This window comes from Zootoca vivipara, chromosome 6, assembly GCF_963506605.1.
Source record: "Zootoca vivipara chromosome 6, rZooViv1.1, whole genome shotgun sequence".
Lineage (NCBI taxonomy): Eukaryota > Metazoa > Chordata > Lepidosauria > Squamata > Lacertidae > Zootoca > Zootoca vivipara.
Window position 1 is genome coordinate 43853175 of NC_083281.1, and position 19813 is coordinate 43872987.

At 48.8% G+C, this 19813-nt stretch overlaps 1 protein-coding gene across 2 annotated transcripts; it reads left to right on the plus strand.

Moving 5' to 3' along the window:
* Positions 1-3331: 3331 nt before the first annotated feature.
* Positions 3332-19439, plus strand: ZC3H12A (zinc finger CCCH-type containing 12A). Of its 2 annotated transcripts, none has more exons than XM_035120033.2 (6): positions 3332-3480; positions 4174-4735; positions 15081-15220; positions 16201-16435; positions 16957-17063; positions 17182-19439. In XM_035120033.2, the coding sequence occupies exons 2-6, from the start codon at positions 4221-4223 to the stop codon at positions 18153-18155; spliced, it is 1971 nt and encodes a 656-aa protein (XP_034975924.2). In that variant the 5' UTR covers positions 3332-3480; positions 4174-4220; the 3' UTR covers positions 18156-19439. The 2 variants fall into 2 exon arrangements, with proteins under 2 accessions (XP_034975924.2, XP_034975927.2); XM_035120036.2 differs by lacking the exon at positions 3332-3480 and adding an exon at positions 3611-3992.
* The last annotated feature ends 374 nt before the right edge of the window (positions 19440-19813 follow it).

Below are 19813 nucleotides of genomic sequence, written 5' to 3' on the forward strand. Positions count from 1 at the left end.
GAAAGGTAAACAGCGTTTCTGTGTGCTGCTCTGGTTCACCAGAAGCAGCTTTGTCATGCTGGCCACATGACCCGGAAGCTGTCTGCTGACAAACGCTGGTTCCCTCGGCCTATAGAGCGAGATGAGCGCCACAACCCCACAGTCGGACACTACTAGTAGACCTGATGGTCAGGGGCATCTTTACCTTTGGCAGCCATCCTTTAGCGTAGGGTTTGGCCTGTTTGTCCAATATAGAGAGCTGAAGGGCACTATTGGCATTTGATGGCATACACAATGTTAGAAGACGAGCAATTAAATAGTCCTGAGATGGTATGTTTGATGTTGCTGGGGCCAGTAATGGTGTTGTCCGGGTGTATGTGGCAGCAAAGTTGGCATCTGGGTTTATTGCAGGCTCTGGTACCAGTGTCCATGTTAAGTCTGGTGGTGGTGGTATTATTGTGGGTGATGAGTTGTTTAAGATTGGGTAGCTGTCTGTAGACAATGAAAGGTCTTCCTCCCAGAGCTTGAGAAAGAGAACTGTCATTGTCTAGGAGAGGTTGTAGGTCTCTGATGATGCGCTGTACTGTTTTAACTTGGGAGCTGTATGTGATTACTAGTGGTGTTCTGTTATTTTCTTTTTTGGGTCTGTCTTGCAGCAAGTTCTCTCTGGGTATCAGTCTGGCTCTGTTGATCTGTTGTTTAACTTCATCAGGTGGATATTTTAGTTCTAAAAAGGTTTGCTGTAGATCTCTTAGGTGAGAGTCTCTGTCTGTAGAGTTGGAACGGATGCGGCTGTAACGTAGGGCCTGTTACAAATATCTTTGCAGAAGCTTACAAAAAGCTTGGCCTATCACTCAACATCCAAAAAACCAAAGTGCTGCACCAACAAGTACAAAACAACCCCTCTGCAACACCACAAATCCAACTCAGTAGTGTAACGTTGGAAAATGTTGATCACTTCTCCTACCTTTCCACAAGGGCCAACATTGATGCCGAAATCCAGCATCGCCTGAGCTCTGTGCGGCTTTCTCCCAATTGAAGTGCAGAGTGTTTGAGAACCAGGACATTCACAGGGAAACCAAAATGCTTGTTTACAAAGCTATTGTACTACCAACCTTACCATATGCTTGTGAAACATGGATCACTTATAAACACCATCTCCAACTCCTTGAAAGATTCCATCAACGGTGTCTCCGAAAAATTTTACACATCACTTGGGAAGACAGGCAAACTAATATCAGTGTACTGGAAGAAGCAAAGATCACCAGTGTTGAAGCAATGATTCTTCAACATCAACTTCGTTGGACTGGTCATGTTATGAGGATGTCCGATGATCGTCTTCCAAAGCAATTACTCTATTCCGAACTTAAAAATGGAAAGCGCAATGCTGGTGGTCAACAAGAGAGGTTTAAAGACTGTCTCATGGCAAATCTTTTAAAATGTAGAATAAACACTGACAACTGGGAAACACTGGCCTGCGAGCGCTCCAATTGGAGAACAGCCTTTACCAAAGGTGTCATGCGCTTTGAAGACACTTGAACTCAGGATGCAAGGGAGAAATGTGCTAAGAGGAAGGCACGCTTGGCAAATCCACACTGTGATCAACTCCCACCTGGAAACCAATGTCCCCACTGTGGAAGGACATGTAGATCCAGAATTGGCCTCCACAGTCACTTACAGACTCATTGTTAAAATCGTGTTTATGGAAGACAATCTTACTCAGCTACGAGTGATCGCCGAAGAAGAAGAAGAAGAAGAAGAAGAAGAAGAAGAAGAAGAAGAGAGGGTTGCACTAGATCAGGAATGCCAGCTTGGCCCTGCAACCATGGGTGCCTGCATGGTCCTTCAACCGAAATTTGTGGGTGCCCAACCCCTTCATGGGGAGTTTTGTGGGTGCTCTTGCACCCAGGGCCCCAGGGAGTTGGCACCTATGCACTAGATCAGGCATCCCTAAACTTTGGCCCTCCAGATGTTTTGGACTACAATTCCCATCTTCCCCGACCAGTGGTCCTGTTAGCTAGGGATCATGGGAGTTGTAGGCCAAAACATCTGGAGGGCCGCAGTTTGAGGATGCCTGCACTAGATGAACCTTGGGGAACTTTGAAGTTGAAGATACTTGATCTGAGGGGACGCAAAGGATAAACGTGCTAAGAGGAAGGCGTGCTTGGCAAATCCACACCGTGATCAACTCCCACCCGGAAACCAATGTCCCCACTGTGGAAGGACGTGTGGATCCAGAATTGGCCTCCACAGTCACTTACGGACCCATTGTTAAAATCGTGTTTATGGAAGACAATCTTACTTGGATACGATTGATCGCCAAAGAAGAAGATATTCATGGCTGGATAGGGATTCAAACTTTGGTCTTTCCCAAGTCCTAGTTCAGTACTCTAATCGCTATGCCATGCTGCCTTCTCTTTGATCAGGTGGGAAAGATACACGCCATCAGGTGGTTATGATGATGTAGTTAGGACGACAAAGGTTGCTTTCTCTGAAATGCTATTTATTGCACATGCAACACCAGCAAAACAGGCACAACTGTATATTCTGGAGGGGTTGGAACAATTCCCCTGTGAGGCTACAGCATTTGGGCCTTTTTAGTTTAGAGAAAAGGCGAGTAAGTGTATAAAGTGTAGGCCTATGATAATTATGCTGCTTTCAACAGGCAGGGAGTTCCTAAGTGTAGGTGCCTGCCATCACAAGAGATTGATTTCTTACAAATGTGGAACAGGAATTATGCGGCATCTTTAACAGCATCAGATCAAAGCAGTCGAGTGGGCACATGTGGGCCAAGGTGATCTCGCTGGCAAACTGGTCCCAAGTTGTTATGGCATTTATATACTGTACAGTACTAATAGCAACATTTTAAAGAGTTGCATTTACTGATAATCTTGTTTTGCTCTCCTGGTAAACAGCTTGGAGATTTTGTTTTGCTTTCAATCAAGTGGTGTATAAATTTTACGACCTAAGAAATGACCATTGCGGCATAGCTGCCAAGTTTTCCCTTTTCTCACGAGGAAGTCTATTCAGCATAAGGGAATTTCCCTTAAAAAAAGGGATAACTTGGCAGCTATGCATTGCGGCTCAGGCAGGCGTACTAGGTCCTCTCCCTCCGCACAACCCGGCGAGGTGGGCTACGCTCTCGACAGAGCCGGGAGCTGCGGCCGCCGCGGGAACCAGCTCGAGTCGCGCCCGCAACAGAGGCAGCTCCGCGCGGCGCTGCCGGGCAGCCGTGCATCCCCCGCGCGTCCTCGCTGCGCGCCGTCGCCGTCGGAGGAGCTAGAGGCGGAGCCGGGGGCCGGGGCGAGTCGGGGAGGAGGGCGGTTCAGGAAGCGGCAGCCGGCTCCTCCCCGCCTTGCCTCTCGGCTGCCACCAGCCCGGCGCCCTATAAAGCACCAGCCACGGCCGGCCCCGCATCGGCCCCATGGAGGAGCGCGCGGGCCCCGCCGAGCCGGAGAGCGAGAAGGAGGGGAAGAAGCGGCGGCGGGGGCGAAGCGCCGGGTAAGGAGCCCTCTTGGCCGGGAGGAGCGCCACGGCTTGGCTGGGCGCGGAAGCAGCGCCACCCCTGGCCTGGCTTTTGTTTTGGGTTTTTTGGGGGGGGGGCGGACAATCCAACTTAGAACGGGTGTCCTGGGGGAGGGGGCGATCCGGCTTTAAAAGGGTGTCCTGGAGCGGCCCCCCAGTGCGCTGCCTCGCCCCCACGGTGGTGGAAACGGGGCGCTTCCTGCCCCGCGCCCAGCACCGTGGCGGCTGGTCTGGCCGGGGCTGCGTCAAGGTCACGAGCGCCGGCAGGTGACAGCGGAGGGGGTGGGGAGCGAGGCCGCGCCCTCGGCTTCCTTAGGCGGAAGCAGAAGTTGAACTCTGTCCCCCGCGCGTCTCCGTTGGGGGCGAGGAGCGATCGGGGGCGACTCGCCCCCCTAATCCTCCCTGTAGAGTCACCGAGGCGGGGCGGAAGTGGCGAGTTCCTGGGTCCAGGTGGGGCAGCCGTGGCTGGAGGTGCCTCCTGGATCGAGGTTAGGGAAAGCACATGACTGGGAAGTGGGCGAGATTCTTTAGTGGGCCTCTGCTGCCTGTTTCTGTCCCGTGAAGCCTCCTGTTTAGTAGTGTCCCTAAGCACATCAGGAGTGCTCTGGCCTGGACCTCTGACTCCCTCCTGAAGTCTGGCTGTAACAGCTGCTCTCTTTTCCTTTACAGCTCTGGCATGTGAATGAGGAACAGATTCTGACCAGAGGAGAAAAACGATGAACTTGGGTGGCCTTTCCACTGCCCCTCCGGGTGGCTTTGCCCGCTGGCCTGACCCTCTGCCCTTAGCTAAGTGCCTTGGTGGCAGTGGGCAGGAGGAGCCCGGGGGGAGCTCCATGCAGGAGAGTGGCTACATGAGCCTGAAGGGCCCAAGCCCAGAGGAGTCTGACGCAGACCTGGAGTCGTGGAGCTCCTTGGAGCAGGACACCACCGAAATGCAGATGAAAGTGGATTTCTTCCGCAAGTTGGGCTACTCCTCCGAGCAGATCCTGGCCGTCCTCCAGAAGCACGGCCTGAACGCTGATACCAACACAGTCCTTGGGGAGCTGGTCAAGCATGGGATGGCCGTGGGGGAGAGGGACCCTGCTGAGGCGCCCCAGGAGGCCCCCGAGGCACCGCTGGTCCCACGAGGGGGTGCAGCAAACCAGAGCCCCACCCGTGCCACACCTCTGGAGGGAAAGGACGGAGAGAACTTGCGCCCCATCGTCATCGACGGGAGCAACGTGGCCATGAGGTAGGGCCTTGTCTGTGGTGGCTCGCTCCCTACCACGTGGGAGGCGCTTGCTGGGACTGTGGCGCATGCCTTGCAGGGGGTTGGACTAGATGGCCCTTTGGGTGCCTTTCAGTTGTATGATCCTATAAGCAGAGAGTGAGACCTTAAATGCCCAACCTGGCTGTTCTTTTTCAGCCCAGGTGTCAATATTCTAGGGAGTGGCCTAGTTCCTTCCCCATCCTCTCAATCTCTGTGTACTTTCCCTCTGTAGTGGTTTCATGACTGGCTCGTTGGCCGCTGACAGAGCTTGATGTCACATGGCTCTGAAAAGCAGGGTGGTTGTTGGTTGTTTTTTTTCACGCTGTCAAGTTCCTTCCTGCGCCCGAGGAAAGGGGACAGGCTTTCTTTCCTTCTGACCAGTGATGGGGCAAGAGTTGTTATTGTGGCGCTTGTTATTGTGGGCAGAGGTTCTGGCCTGCTCCTCTTCTAGCCTTGAGCCATTTGAAAGGCGTCAGGCGGCCACGGAGATTGCCCAGGACCCGTGTTGCACAGCTGCCAAGCCATGCTCTGCTGTTTTGCAAGAAATAAGCTGCTTGAGAACCAACATGTCCACCTCCTTCAGCCAAGGGGAGGGCCTAGTGCTACAAGTTCCTCTCACTGTGGGCAGGACCCTCTGCCTTGCTGTGAGGGAAAGGCCTGTGTGTGTGTGTCCTGTTTTGTCCAGAGGGCAGGATCCTGCCCTGTGTAGATATGGTGGTCTTATATTTATTAATAAAAGGTGAAAGATTTATATGATCTGAAGAGAAACCAGAGTATTGGTGGTCTTATATTTATATCCTGCTTGTCAGCTGAGGTGGTCTCCCCAGTGTGACAATAAAATCCAGGCAAAAATTACAATGGGGACCTGGTGTGTTGTTGTGGTGGGGTGGGTGTTATTGTATCATATCTTGTCCCCTGACAGTGGGTGATACAATCCAGGGGTCTCTGCTCCTGAGGGATGGGGCGGAAGCAGCCGCAGATGGGGAGTGGAGAGGAACTGATGGCAAAGATGTCAGCCTCCTGAAACAGCAACCCTTCCACTGAGAGGAGAGTTACCTAACTTTTTTTTTTAACATTAAGTTTCAAGCCAAAGGAATCTGCCTGGCAAGTTAATTTTACTCCAGGGTTAAACGAGGTGGTGGCAGCATACAGTTTGCTTCTTCATGCTTTCACAGACAAGTTGGAACACTGATTTCTGGATTTCTATGACGGAATTATGCTTGTAAGGAAGCATCTGACCAAGCAGGTTCCCTGCTCTATAGTGATCATTTCTCTCTTGTGGTTGTTGCACATCTAAGAGCTGTGATTTGATTTGATTTGATTTTGATTTGATTTTGAAGGGGTGCAGCAAATGGGGGGGGGGCCTTCTCAGGTGGAAGAGGCAACAACTGTGGGGTAGGAAGGCCAGTTTCCCCCTGCAGGAGTTCTGGACATGTCTTGGGGCAGATTTGTCCTTGCTACTTTGCTTGTTTTAACCCGCCCACCACGCCTAAAACCTTCCAGTTATTAAGAGAGCATAAAACACTTGCCTCAAAACTACCCTTTGTGCTGATTCATAAGTTTCCAGGACCCAAAATGTACCTGCCCCTTTCCCAGAAACACTGCAGGGCCACTGTAGAGAAGGCCTGGATGTAGCCCCTCTCTTGAAGGCACCCTGAGCAAAAGAATCCTAAAACCTTTATTTGTGCCAGCACTCCTTGGAGTTCCTCTTTGAGTAAACTATGAGCTGAGTGTATTACCTTCACCCTGCTCAACTGTGGAATTTGGGGGAGCAACTCCCAAGTTACTGGCTGTGGCTTGTTGACAGATTTAAGCACCAGTCATTTAAGAAGTTAAGCAGTGGCAAACTCCCATGTTTCTGCCAATGGGAGAAAACATTTTTCTCGATTACCAGTACTTCTGAGCTGGTGCTCTTTGGTTTTGAAAGCCACGATTCTGGAATGCCAAATTCTGTGTGATTGATTCTGGAGTACCCTTGTAGCAGAGAATATACACAGTCCTTGGTGGATGTTCTCTGATTTTGGAGAGGTACCCCAGGAAAACAGTGCTGATTTGAGAGTTAGCTGCTAGAATGGGGACATCCCTGCAGTCCTTCAAGGGGAGAGAGCTTTTCCTCACCTGGCCTGAGGTTGAGAGCCTGTTAGAAGTTCTAACATTGATCAGGGTAGTGGAGGTGAGAATGGCATGTACTGTAATTCATTCTGGGATCATAGTGGTTCCGACCACCCCACCCCCCTCAAATAGGCAACTGCCCAGCATCCTTACTGTAGTGTTCGGATACCTCCTGCCCCCTTTGCGCCAAGGCACTGGTGGTGTTAGGAACTTAGCATAGTTAAACTCTGGAACTCGCTCCCGCAGGAGAAAGTGATGGCCACCAACCCAGATGGCTTTAAAAGAGAATTAGACAAATTCCTGGAGGAGAGGGCTCTTGAGGGGAGAGGTTTCTTGCACTCGGGTCCTGCTTGCTGGTTCCCCATTAGGGCATCTGGTCTAAGGTTACCAGATGTCCCCGTTTCCCAGGAACAGTCCCTGAATTTACACATCAGTCCCCATACAAAATCCATTGAAGTTGAAAAGTGTCCCCGGATTCATTGAAAAAAATCTGCTAACCTTAATCTGGTCAGCTGCTGTGAGAACAGGATGCTGGACTAGATGGGCTACTGGCCTGATCCAGCAAGGGCCTATTTTCTTTTTTATGGTGGAAATGGGCAAACAGCAGTTGCTCCTTGATCACAGTTAAAGTTTCAGGGTTTTTTATTGCCTGCTTCTCCCTGTCCATCAGACCCTCCTAAAGGAGCAGGGTGGAGGGCGATACAAGTCCTACACAAGTGTGCTGTTGATTTGTTTTGTTTCTAAGGTTTGTTTGTTTTTTGCCTTGCTATTTTTATATAAACAAGCAGCCACCAGGACCCAGGAAGAGCAGGGCAGTTTCAGAGCCAGCTTCCTGTTCAGAGTGGAATGACGAACTGCTGTGTTCGTTCTTGATTCACCCTCCCCTGGATAATACTCAAGGCTACTATATGCAAATCTCAGAGGGGTGAGTGGAGGAGAATTGGCCTGCACTTCCTTCTAAGGGAATTTTTCACAGTTGTTGCCACATCAGATGAGGCTGCTGGGCTCCTTCGCAAGCCTTTCCACACCACACGAGGCTTCTAGGAAACAGCATGCAAATTTTCTCCAGCAGCTGCAATAAGGAGAAGAGGGTTTGGTAGTTAGTTGCTCTTAGATCCTCAAGAAAGTTTCAGTTTTGACTTGTGGGGTTTGCTTCCCATAATACTATTTTATATTTTAATATCGACTCTCTCTTTCTCTTTCCTGTCAACTTTCAGGAAGGTTTAGTGTCAAAGGGTTTGGAGGAGGTGAGCAGGAGCCCCTGGAAAATTGACATTTCTCCTGAGATAGATAGATAGATAAAATTTATTTTTTATAAGATTTTGTTAAAGCTATTTCATAATACAATAAGATTTTAGAAACCTAATCTAACTAAAAACAAAAACAGAGGAAGAGAAAAGAAAATGCAGAGTCTTCTCTCAAAGGCGGCTCTTGTTGCTCGCAGAAAGTGGTAGAGCCTCCCAGCTCTCACCTGGGAGCTTTCCTTAATACCCCCCTGTCTCTCACCCTGGGAGATCTTCCCTTCCCTGTCTCTGATAGAACTCTGGTTCTTCTACCAGCCAGCCACCACCTTCATGTCTGCGTAATCATTGGACCCCAATAATGGCCCAGAGCAGAGGGCACCAAAGAGAAGGGGAAAGAATTAAAATGACTTTCTATTTTCTATAATTTGAAAGAAATTATTCAAAACATCCACTCTAGGATGACATCCAACTGGGTGGTTTTGAAAGAGGATTAGACAAATTCATGGAGGAGAGAGGGCTCTTGATGGCTCTGCGCCATGATGGCTGAGTCCACAGCTGGACTCCGCAATGCTTCTGAATCCCACTTGCTGGACACTGCAGGAAGGGAAAGTGCTCTTGTGCTTGAATCCTGCTTGCAGGTTTCCCTTGGGGGCACCTGTTTGGCCACTGTGAGAACAGGATGCTGGACTAGATAGATAGACCATTGGCCTGATCCACCAGGCTCTTCCTATGTTCTTAATGTTGCTTTTCCTCCTCTCCCATTAGAGCAGGCATAGGCAAACTCAACCCTCCAGATGTTTTGGGACTACAATTCACATCATCCCTGACCACTGGTCCTGTTAGCTAGGGATCATGGGAGTTGGAGTCCCAAAACATCTGGAGGGCCTAGTTTGCCTATGCCTGCATTAGAGCACCTTGCACTGAGGGATTATCCACACTTACCTTTCCTCCGTGTTTTACAGGCACAGTCCATGCTTTAAAGCTCCATGTCCACGCATCAGCCACCATAGCTGCCAAGTTATCCCCTTTTTTAAGGGAAATTCCCTTATGCTGAATAGGCTTCCTCGCGAGAAAAGGGAAAACTTGGCAGCTATGTCAGCCACCCATACAGGGGTGCCAAGTAGGTCATCTCCAAAACTACCCATGGGGTACTTGCAGAAAAAGAGATTTGCATAAGCTAAAAGGTTTGTCTTATGATGTAAAGTAGGATGTGGAAAAGTAAATCCTCCTTCCAATATTGACAGCTTCATCTTTTTGGGTGAGAAATGAAGTTGAGAGGTCCCCCTCAAATGAACTTCCTAAATGCTACATTAAAAACCCATGTGAATACACTTGGGGAATATCTAAAGGAATACTACAAAGCACACATGAATTATCTGCGGCAAAATATTTAATTCAAGCATATTAACCTTATCCACAATACTAAGTCTAAGTCCCTCTTTCCAAATCAAGAGATATCTCTGTCGTCAGTCTGTTCAAATTCAGTTTAATTAATTGAGAAATATCTCTAGGATCCAAAATACTTAAATATGTTACCTCTAGGTACCAACAAAATTGCCAGTTAGTCACATGGCATGAATTTGGGTTTTAAATAATTCATTGTATAGGCATAATTAGGCAAAAATTAATAGATTTTATTAGTTTATATAGACTATTAGAGTCTGCTAATAATAAATACTGTAATAATCATCTGCATACACCAGGGTGGATTTGATTTAAATCAAACTGATTTAAATCACGATTTAAATCACGATTTAAATCACTAGTCAGTAAGGCTTGATTTAAATCATAGTTGATTTAAATCATAAAGACTAATTCTTGCTGGTATAACTTTAATATGCAAGTAGATGAAGATTTCTAGAATAACAACTTTTCATATTAGTTTTTTTATCCCCAGTTTAATAGGTTAATCATTCATATTTGGACAACTTTACTGTTGTACTTAGGAAGGAGAAAAATAATCATTACCTTAATAATAACAATTTAAATAGATTTATTCAACTGAAACAATAACATTTCAGCAAATGTTATTTGCTTAAACAAACATCCATGTTTGTTAACTAATTTGGCTAAACAAAAACAATATATATATATTTTAAGAAACTTAGACTGTCAGCCCAGCCTACACATGAAAAACTTAAATACTGTCCACTCCAAACAATCAGAAAAATATTGTTTCTATTCTATTCACTGAACTTCTTGAAACTTAGCACTGAAGGGGTTGCTTCTGTATTCATAGGTTTGTAGAACAATAGGATTAAGGTCTTTTTCTCAACTCTGTTCATGTTATAACATTTTTGCTGTGAAGAAGAGGCATGTGATCTCTGTTGAGTCAAATTCAGTTTTGAGAACTGCAAAAGTAAACCAAGCACCTGTGATAATATCTTGTAGGCAGAGAAACTGCCCAATAATCTTACAAAAACCTCTGGAAGAGCATGACATTGTGAATGGATTAATGGAATTTATTTACCCCCAAAATTAAACATATACAACCTTATACTACAAAATTAAAAAACTAATCTTTATTTCATGATGGAATAACCTTTGGATGGTAATATGTTTTCCACAAAAAGCATTTTATTAAAAAAATCCAATTTAAATCAAAAAAATCGATTTAAATCAAAAAAATCCGATTTAAATCAAAAAAATCCGATTTTTTTGATTTTTTTAAAAAAATCATTGATTTTTATCCACCCTGGCATACACAGCTGCTTTAAATTCCCTGTTCTGGCAAATTGCACACCCCTAATGGCACTAACCATGAATATAACGGGTGAAAGAGATTAGCCCTGCCTTGCAGCCCTCTCTAAACCAAACTCACTCAGATGAATTCCATTGGTCGAGTCCACCCAGGACTGGGGAGAGAGGTGTAACATTCTACTCCAATTCATAAATTCCTGTGGAAACACACTTTTTTTTTCAAAGTTACAGAAATTAACTACCAATATATTTTATCAAACACTTTTCCAGCATCAGGAAAAATAGTTGCAGCCCATCAGTTTTGTTTTTTTAAAAAAGAAAAGAAATAAAGATTTGCTACCGGATTAAATCATCTGTTCCCTGCCTTTGGCGAATAAAGCCCGCCTGATCTAGCTATACAGACAGCCTAAAATCTGTTAGCAAGGATTTCTGTTCATATCTTTGCATCTACATTAATTAGAAGTGGGAGACCAGGGTTCGAATCCCCATTTGGCAATGAACCTCGCCAGGTGGCCTTGGGCCAGTCACTGCCTCTCAGCCTCACCTACCTCACAGGGTTGTTGTGGGGACTAAGTGAGGAGGAGGAGTAAAATGTACATGTCACCTTGAGCTCCTTGGAGAAAAAAGATTATTATTAATAATAATAATCAATTAATTAATTAATTGAATTTATATACCATCCTATACCCGCAGGTTTCAGGGCAGTTACAACATAAAATCACAATATAAAAACATGAAATAAATTATAGAAATAAAAACAAAAACAACCCAATAACACCCCTACACACGCACACACACACACATTTTAAAAGGGCATTGGATATCAATCAGCCAAATGCCTGGTTAAAGAGGAACGTTTTTGCCCGGTGCCTAAAGGTGTATAATGAAGGCACCAGCCGAACCTCCCTGGGGAGAGCATCCCACAAATGAGGATATAAACGCAATAAACAAATAAATTGTCCGAGATAAGGGGACAAGTGACTTGGTCACAGGCAGGTACAGGCACTGGCCTCTCTGCAAGCAGAATTGTCTTTGCATGGCAAGAAAGGGAGAAAAATGAACTGTTTTTTGAAAGCAATTATCTCAGCTGACCTCTTGCAAGAAGTAGGGGTTGGTGTTTGGATTAGTTGGGCTCCTTCCAAGGGCTGGTGGGCTTTACCTAGGTGTAGAAAAAGGATCCACCTGTTCATTGGGCAGGCCTTGATTTCAGTGCTAAGGACCTCTTCTGATGCTCGTGAGGGAGTTTTTCAGTTGTGGCCCCTTGGCTGTAGAACACTTTCCCCAAAGAGACCTGCCTGGCGCTTGGAGGAGGTCTTTTTGGTGCCAGGCATCATTTTCCCAGGCTTTGGGGCCCTTCAGGCTTAGAAATTGTTACAGATATTGCATTGCATTCTATCATTATGTTATTGTGTATGAAGCTCTATTTCGCGAACTCCCCAGAGACACTGCAGGAAGGAAGCCAGCCGATAAGCAAGCGCTGCCGGTCCTTCCTTGAGCCCTTTTGGAAAAGGGGCCCTGAAGCCAAGAGAGCATCCTGCCTGCCCTGTGGCTACGGAGACCTTGGAACCACCAGGGGCACCCAGGGCAGGTGTGGCTTCCTGAAGTTCCTCCTGTTACTCTCTTGCTTTTGAAAGGCCAGCTTCTAGAAACTATGATCATAACAGGAAGCTCTGGGAAAGACATCAGCGCCCCATGGAAGTATAAGACACTCTCTTAATAGAAAGCCATATTTTCTTCCCATCTGGAATTCTGTCAAGGATTGTTTAGCTGTGATAATAATAATAATAATAATAATAATAATAATAATAATAATAATAATAATAATATATTATTTATACCCCGCCCATCTGGCTGGGTTTCCCCAGCCACTCTGGGCGGCTTCCAACAGAAAAATAAAACACAATAATCTATTAAACATTAAAAGCCTCCCTGAACAGGGCTGCCTTCAGATGTCTTCTAAAAGTCTGGTAGTTGTTTTCCTCTTTGACATCTGTTGGGAGGGCGTTCCACAGGGCAGGCGCCACCACCAAAAAGGCCCTCTGCCTAGTTCCCTGCAACTTGGTTTCTCGCAACGAGGGAACCGCCAGAAGGCCCTCGGTGCTGGACCTCAGTGTCCGGGCAGAATGATGGAGGTGGAGACGCTCCTTCAGGTATACTGGACCATTTAGGGCTTTAAAGGTCAGGACCAACACTTTGAATTGTGCTCGGAAACGTACTGGGAGCCAATGTAGATCTTTCAAGACCGGTGTTATGTGGTCTCGGCGGCCGTTCCCAGTCACCGGTCTAGCTGCCGCATTCTGGATTAGTTGTAGTTTCTGAGTCACCTTCAAAGGTAGCCCCACATAGAGCGCATTGCAGTAGTCCAAGCGGGAGATAACTAGAGCATGCACCACTCTGGCTAGACAGTCTGCAGGCAGGTAGGGTCTCAGCCTGCGTACCAGATGGAGCTGATAGACAGCTGCCCTGGACACAGAATTGATTATTTCTACATTGCAAGGGGTCGGACAAGATGACCCTTGGGGTCCCTTCCAATCCTGTGATTCTATGATCATCCCCACCTGGCCCCTAATTTAAATCTTTTGGGTGTGTGGGTGATCAAAAAGCTATGGGAACGAACATTCTTTCTGCCAGAAGGCATTAGCATATTCAGCCTATGCAAATATTGCTGCATTATAGGGGTCTTTGTGGGGGAGCATTTCTCAGCTTCACTGCTGCTGGGTCCTTTTTTTTCCTTCCTGCTTGGCGCACGTGCTAATTGCACAAAGGCCTTGGACAGGAAGTGGATTTCACCCTTTGATGAAACTGCCCAGGGAACGTAAGCTGTTGGTGCTGGACTGTTGCCTAGAGAGGAGCACTGGACCTGGCTGCTGCTTGTGGGAGAGGTTGGAATCTGGAAGTTCTTCCCCTTCCATGTCAGAATTGTGAGCGGGGGAGAGGTTTGCCGCATGCAGTGACTCCACAGGGAAGAGGCTGTGCTCTGTGCATGCCTAAGGGGAGACCACTGTTTACTAGTTTGGGAGGGATTGAGTGCTCCTGGCATTCAAAGCTTAGGTGGGGTTAGAAAACTTTGCACTGTGTCGATGTGCATGTCCTTGAGCCCCCAGCTGGAAAGATTGGCGTTGGGAAGGACAGATTCGGCTCCCAACTCCCCCTTTCCACTTCCTCTTGGAAAAGGTGCTTAGTTGGCGAGAAAAGTCTGCCCTGTGTTACCAAGGCTAGTTCCTGCAGGAGCTCAATCCGTATCCACTGTTGTACATTAACCCGGAGACCATTTCCATTTGATCAGCAAGAGAACAAAAGGGATGGGGGGGGACAAGTGGCGAAAGGGCAGGGCAGAGATCCAGGTCTCACAATGTCCAGCCTGGAGGCAAAAGTGCTTTAACAGACCTCTTCCACTCAAAAGAGCAGGCTGCTAATGGCTACTAGTTAGGATAGCTATGTCCTGCCTCCACAGTCAAGAGGGCAGCATTGCTTCTGAATACCAGCTGCTAGAAACCACAGGAGGGGGACCGTGCTCTCATGCTTGAATCCTGCTTCCACGTTTCCCATGATGGGTATCTGGTTGGCCAGTGCGAGAAGAAGATGCTGGTCTACTTGGGCCATTAGCCTGATCCAGCAGACTTTTCTTGTGATTCCACCCCCACCCCCACCCCCAGGCACACATAAAAACATATTTTCAGAGGAACTGTTTTTCAAAAGAATTAGATTTATTCATTTTTGTTTTGCTTTGTTTTGTGTATCTGTATCATTTATAAACCATGATGGCAGTGAGGGCTATTGAGGGCCACTAACCATGGCGGCTATGCTCTGCCTTCAGAAGCAGCAATGAATATGAGTTGTTGGAAACCACAGGAAGGGAGAGGGCTCTTGCACCTGGGTCCTTTAGCGGGTTTTCCACAGGCATCTGGCCGGCCATTGTGAGAACAGGATACTGGCCTAGATGAGCATTTGGCCTGATCAAGCTAGCTCTTCTTAGCGGTTGTTGGACTGGGTGGCAGGGCTCAATTCAACATTTAACATAAGGAATATTCACTTCAATAATGATGTCAAGGGGCATCTCAGTGGTGTGGGGAAGGAAGGTGGCAATGGCAGCGGCAGCAGCAGGGGGGAGCTCATTGGTGTTCGGCATCTCCTTGTGAGTTTTGGCTTCAAACAGCAGCAGGGCACAGAGCTTGCCCAGTGGATCTCCTCTGAGGTTTCCTCTGCCTTCGTGACACACAGGTCACATGGGAACCTGAACACTGAACCTGCGAATCTTTGTATCCTTGCAGCCATGGGGACAAAGATGTCTTCTCCTGCCAGGGCATCTTTCTGGCAGTGAAGTGGTTCCTTGACCGAGGACATACAGACATCACTGTCTTTGTGCCGTCCTGGAGGAAGGAGCAGCCGAGGCCTGACGTCCCAATCACAGGTATGTGTTGAGCACCTGGACACAGTTAAGTAGGTTGAGACTTATAGCAAGGGGAGTGTCTGTTTTCATTTGACATTGAGCTGATGACTGAATGCACTTGATAGGATAGATCATGGCTGACTCCTCTGCCTTGCCCACCCTCCACCCCATATACTTTGAAATGTCAGGTGACGCTTGGCTGTCCCACCCAAATAGTCACCCCAGTTGCCTCTTGGGTTGCCCTGAATTGCCTCCACCTAACCAGAAGGATGTCGAGATGCACCAAGGTCAGAACGCCACCCTACAGAAACACTCCAGAATCCCACTCTTAACATTTTCCTGAAGCGCTATCAGCTTTCCTTGCTACGGCAAGTTCTAATGGCAAAGATTTAGGAAAGGTAAAAGAAAAGAAAGTCTTTCACACAGAACATCGTTAAGCCATAGAACTCGTTTTCCCAGGAGGCCGCCAACCTCTTGTGAGGGCTCTTGTGCCCCTGTCCTGATTGTGAGCTTCCCATTGGGGCATCTGGTTGGCCACTGTGAGAATAGGATGCCAGGCTAGATAGGCCATTGGCCTGATCCAGCGGGCTCACCGTATGTTCTTATGTTAAAGGTTCGTGACTCTGGACATTTGATCTCTTAAGACTTGCTTTAATTTGGGTTCCCTCCACACACACGCGCATTGCATGTCCCAAGATCCAGGAAAGAGTAGGGTTCAAATCAAACAAATCTGCAGGGTGTGATGTGGCATCTGAGTGAGAGAGAGAGAGAGAGGGAAAGTTCTCATTTGGGTAGGGAATGGAACAAAACTGCTTGGGGGTGTGAGCAGCAGGCAGTGTTACCTAGGTCAGGCTGCATCTCTCAGTTTCCAGCTCTAGAGAGTTGGCCTCCCCCAGCCTCCTGCCAACTTGGTTTGCTCTTGCTCACGAATTCTTCCGCAAATGCCTGCCCTTCCAAGAGCTGTCTTAGGTAGAGGGTGACCGTGGTGTGTCTTGTTGCAGACCAGCACATCCTTCGCGACCTTGAGGAGAAGAGGATCCTTGTCTTCACGCCTTCCCGGCGTGTGGGGGGCAAGCGGGTGGTCTGCTACGACGACCGCTTCATCGTGAAGCTGGCCTACGAGTCGGACGGCATCGTGGTCTCCAATGACGTCTACCGAGACCTGCAGGCGGAGCGGCCCGAGTGGAAGAAGTTCATCGAGAAGCGTCTGCTGATGTACTCGTTCGTCAATGACAAGTAGGTCCCTTGGGGCGCTCGAGGAAATTGGCCTGGGAGGAGAATGTGGCTGGACACAGAATGGGAGTGAAGAGCTGAGGAACTCTTTGGAGTCTCCAGCCTACATGGCTGCTAAGATAAGCTTTATTTGGGGCGAGGACAGCAGCATGCCTGGTGGGACCTTGGAAGCTAGACTTGGTCGATGGAGAATTAGGTCAGAAGGTGTGGTGGTGGCCAGGAGTAGGACTCCAGTGCCCTATTCGTCTCCAGGGACAGCAGAACCAAAATACACTGCCCCATCCGTGCAAAAGGTTTGGGTAGGCATGGCAAGGAGCTGGGCTTTCTCGGTGATTACTCCTGGGCACAAGCCCGGGAGGGGGGCAGGGGAAACACCTCCCCAAAGAAGTTGGAACAACAACCCTCTTTTTCTTTTCAGGGGCCATTTGGGTTTTCTGTTTGTCGCTGGCTGTGGGGGGTTGGGGGAGAATCATGGTTTCTGGGAACGACTGCTCTTGACCAGGGTGTGTGCTGCCTGCCTCCAGGTTCATGCTTCCCGATGATCCACTTGGGCGTCACGGACCCAGCCTGGACAACTTTCTGAGGAAGAAGCCGGTGGTTCCTGAGCACAAGAAGCAGCAGTGCCCTTATGGTAAGGCTGTTGTTTTTTTCAACTCCCCATTCACCCACCCCTGGCACCAAACTCTCTCCCTCTATTTTCCTGCGGTACTTCTGCCCCACATTCAACCCCCTTTCCCTTCCTTTTCCAGGGAAGAAATGCACCTACGGCGTCAAGTGCAAGTTCTACCACCCGGAGCGCCTCAACCAGCTGCAGCGCTCCGTGGCTGATGAGCTCCGCGCCAACGCCAGGCTCTCCCCGACTAGGGGCGTGCTAACATCCAAGGAGGAGAGGGGGAGCCGGCAGCCCTCCCAGGTAGAAGCCTTGGGCTCCCTGCCCCCTGAGAGTGAGAAGACCCACTTTCAGAAGGCTTCCGTGGACAAGAAAAGCTCCACCCACAAAGCCAAGCACGGGGAAGGCCCCACACACCTCCTGCTCAAAGGGACCCCTCATAAGAGCGGCGGCGGTGGCACCTACCGGCCTGCAGAGTGGTACCAGCCGCCGCCTCCCGCCTCTCCCCACATGGACTCCCTTTCTTACGTGTCTCAGGAGCAGTTCGACTCTGGCATCGGCTCCCTGGAGAGCCAGCTGTCTGAGATGTGGCCCAGCCCCCCAGGCAGCCACAGCGCTCACCCCCACCACTGCATGGGGCAGAGGCCCGCCTACCCGCACCCTCTGGGCCCTGAGTCAAATAGCTACAACTGCTACCAGCCCCAGGGCTACCACAAGTCCGTTGCGGGCTCTGGCGCCGGCTTCTTGCCCTACAACCCAGAGGTGCCTTCCTCCTCTGCCAGGGCCCTCCCTGCCTGCCTGCCTGGATACAGCCTGCCTGCTGACTCAAGGGCTTCCCTGGAGCTGGGGCCCAAGTACTGGTCCGAGCCCTACCAGCCAACAGCCCCCAGGGAGGGGCTGAGGGGCCACCAGCTGCCCTACGACAAGGCCTCCTGCCAGTGGGCTGCAACAGACCACTTTGCCAAGGAGCGTGCCAACGTGCACACCCGCCTGTGCGGGATCTTCCACCCTCACCTAGTAGACGCGGTCATGAGCCGCTTCCCACAGCTTCTTGACCCCCAGCAGCTCGCTGCTGAAATCCTCACTTACAAGTCCCAAAACCCCAGGGTGTGAGGTGGAGGGGAAAGCCCTGGAGGGAGGAAGTCCTCTTCCTGTATTATTGCAGGGGGTTGGACTGGATGACCTGTAGAGTCTCTTCCGACTTTTGTAATTCTGCGATTCCCCTGGGAAGGTCCCTTCTCAAACACCAGCTGAAGCTTTGAGGCCTGAACGGGCCAGTGAGCAATTAGGATGAGGAGGGACAACCTTTCCCTCCCCTTCAAGCATTTGTTCAGAGGCAAGGCTTGTTCTTCCTATAAGAGCAATGGCACGTCCGAGCAAGGGTGAAGTTGGCAAAAGGGGATAACAGGCTCTCCCATAACATTGCTGTGAGTTTAAAAAAAAAAAAAACTTCTGACAACTGGAAGCCATGAGAGCACTGTCTGTGCTCTGACTGCCCTCCTGCCTTCTCCCAGCTTTCAAAGGGCACCCACACTCCCCTGACCTCCAGACGCCCTCCAGCACCGTAGGAGGAGGCCTCTCTAGATATGGGGTGGAGAGTTCAGTGCTCGCTACTCCTCTAGCAGCTCAGTCTTAGTGACTGGCAAGTCCGATATTAACGGTTATAGATACTTTCGGTAATGAATATATAGCAATTGCTCCTGGTTCCTGCGTATATATTTTTTAAAAAATTAAGTGTGTGATTCACTTGCAGGCCAGGAGCAGTTGATCTGTTGATGCATATTGTATCCCTCTGTATACGTTATGTATTCTTCCGTGTGGTCCTTCTAGTGGTTGACGCTGAAGCCATCCCAGGTGGCGGCTGGCAGAAGGCAGAGAGCAGAGTACAAGACCCCCTGCCCCATGAGTGTTTTGGGGGGGGTGCGGGGGTGCTGTGACCTGCTCCTTCCTTCTCCCACGTGCCAAAGGGATGGGTCGGCCAGGCTAGCACCGTGTGCTGCAGGAGCCACCTGGACCCAGAAAACCCCGTATGCCTGGTTATATTATGATACATCACGGAACAGTGGTGTTTCATGTTAGTAAGCAAAATGCTTTTTAACTATTGTTTGTAATCTTATAACTTTGCACATTTTGTAAATTACGTGAGAGTTTGGTTTTTAATGGGATGGGATCCCTGGATGATGCTGGTTTTCCTTCCTTCTGAGGTCGCTGTCCCATAATTAGGAGTGGGCTGTTTTAAAGTGCATGGAACAGTAAAAAAACACTTTGGAATGTCTTGTAATCTTCTTCTTCTTCCTCCTCCTCCCCTCCTCCTCCTCCTCCTCCTCTCTCTCTCTCTCTCTCTCTCTCTCAATAACAAATGATTGTGATGCACAAATAAAAAGCCCTGGTTGTTCACATGACTCTCGTCCCTTTAATTTATTTGTTGCCATTGTATATCCCACTTTTCCTCCCAAGGGGCTGAATGTGACATACATGATTCTCCTCCTCCCATTTTATCCTCACAGCAACCCAGTGAACTAGAAAGGCGGTGGCTGGTGGATGTTTACCCAGTGAGCTTCATTGCCAAGAGGGGATTTGAACCCTGGTCTCCCCGGTCCTGGTCCAACCCTCTAACCACTACACCACACTGGCTGTCAGTGGTTGGAACCCACTGCTGCTGAAGCAAGGTGCCTTCAGGTAGACGCAGGAGGGTGAGACACAGTTTCTGTGGCACTCCTCCTGACACGCCAATGCTGCCCCTAGGGCTTGCTTCCTCTGTCATGGAAGGC

What these genes read in the sequence shown, in the direction of transcription:
- ZC3H12A (XM_035120033.2), top strand. Translation starts at nt 4,221, where the DNA reads ATGAACTTGGGTGGCCTTTCCACTGCCCCTCCGGGTGGCTTTGCCCGC. An exon ending in GGGAGCAACGTGGCCATGAG is followed by an intron (nt 4,736 to 15,080) that starts GTAGGGCCTTGT and finishes GTATCCTTGCAG; the next exon opens with CCATGGGGACAAAGATGTCT. An exon ending in TACTCGTTCGTCAATGACAA is followed by an intron (nt 16,436 to 16,956) that starts GTAGGTCCCTTG and finishes GCCTGCCTCCAG; the next exon opens with GTTCATGCTTCCCGATGATC.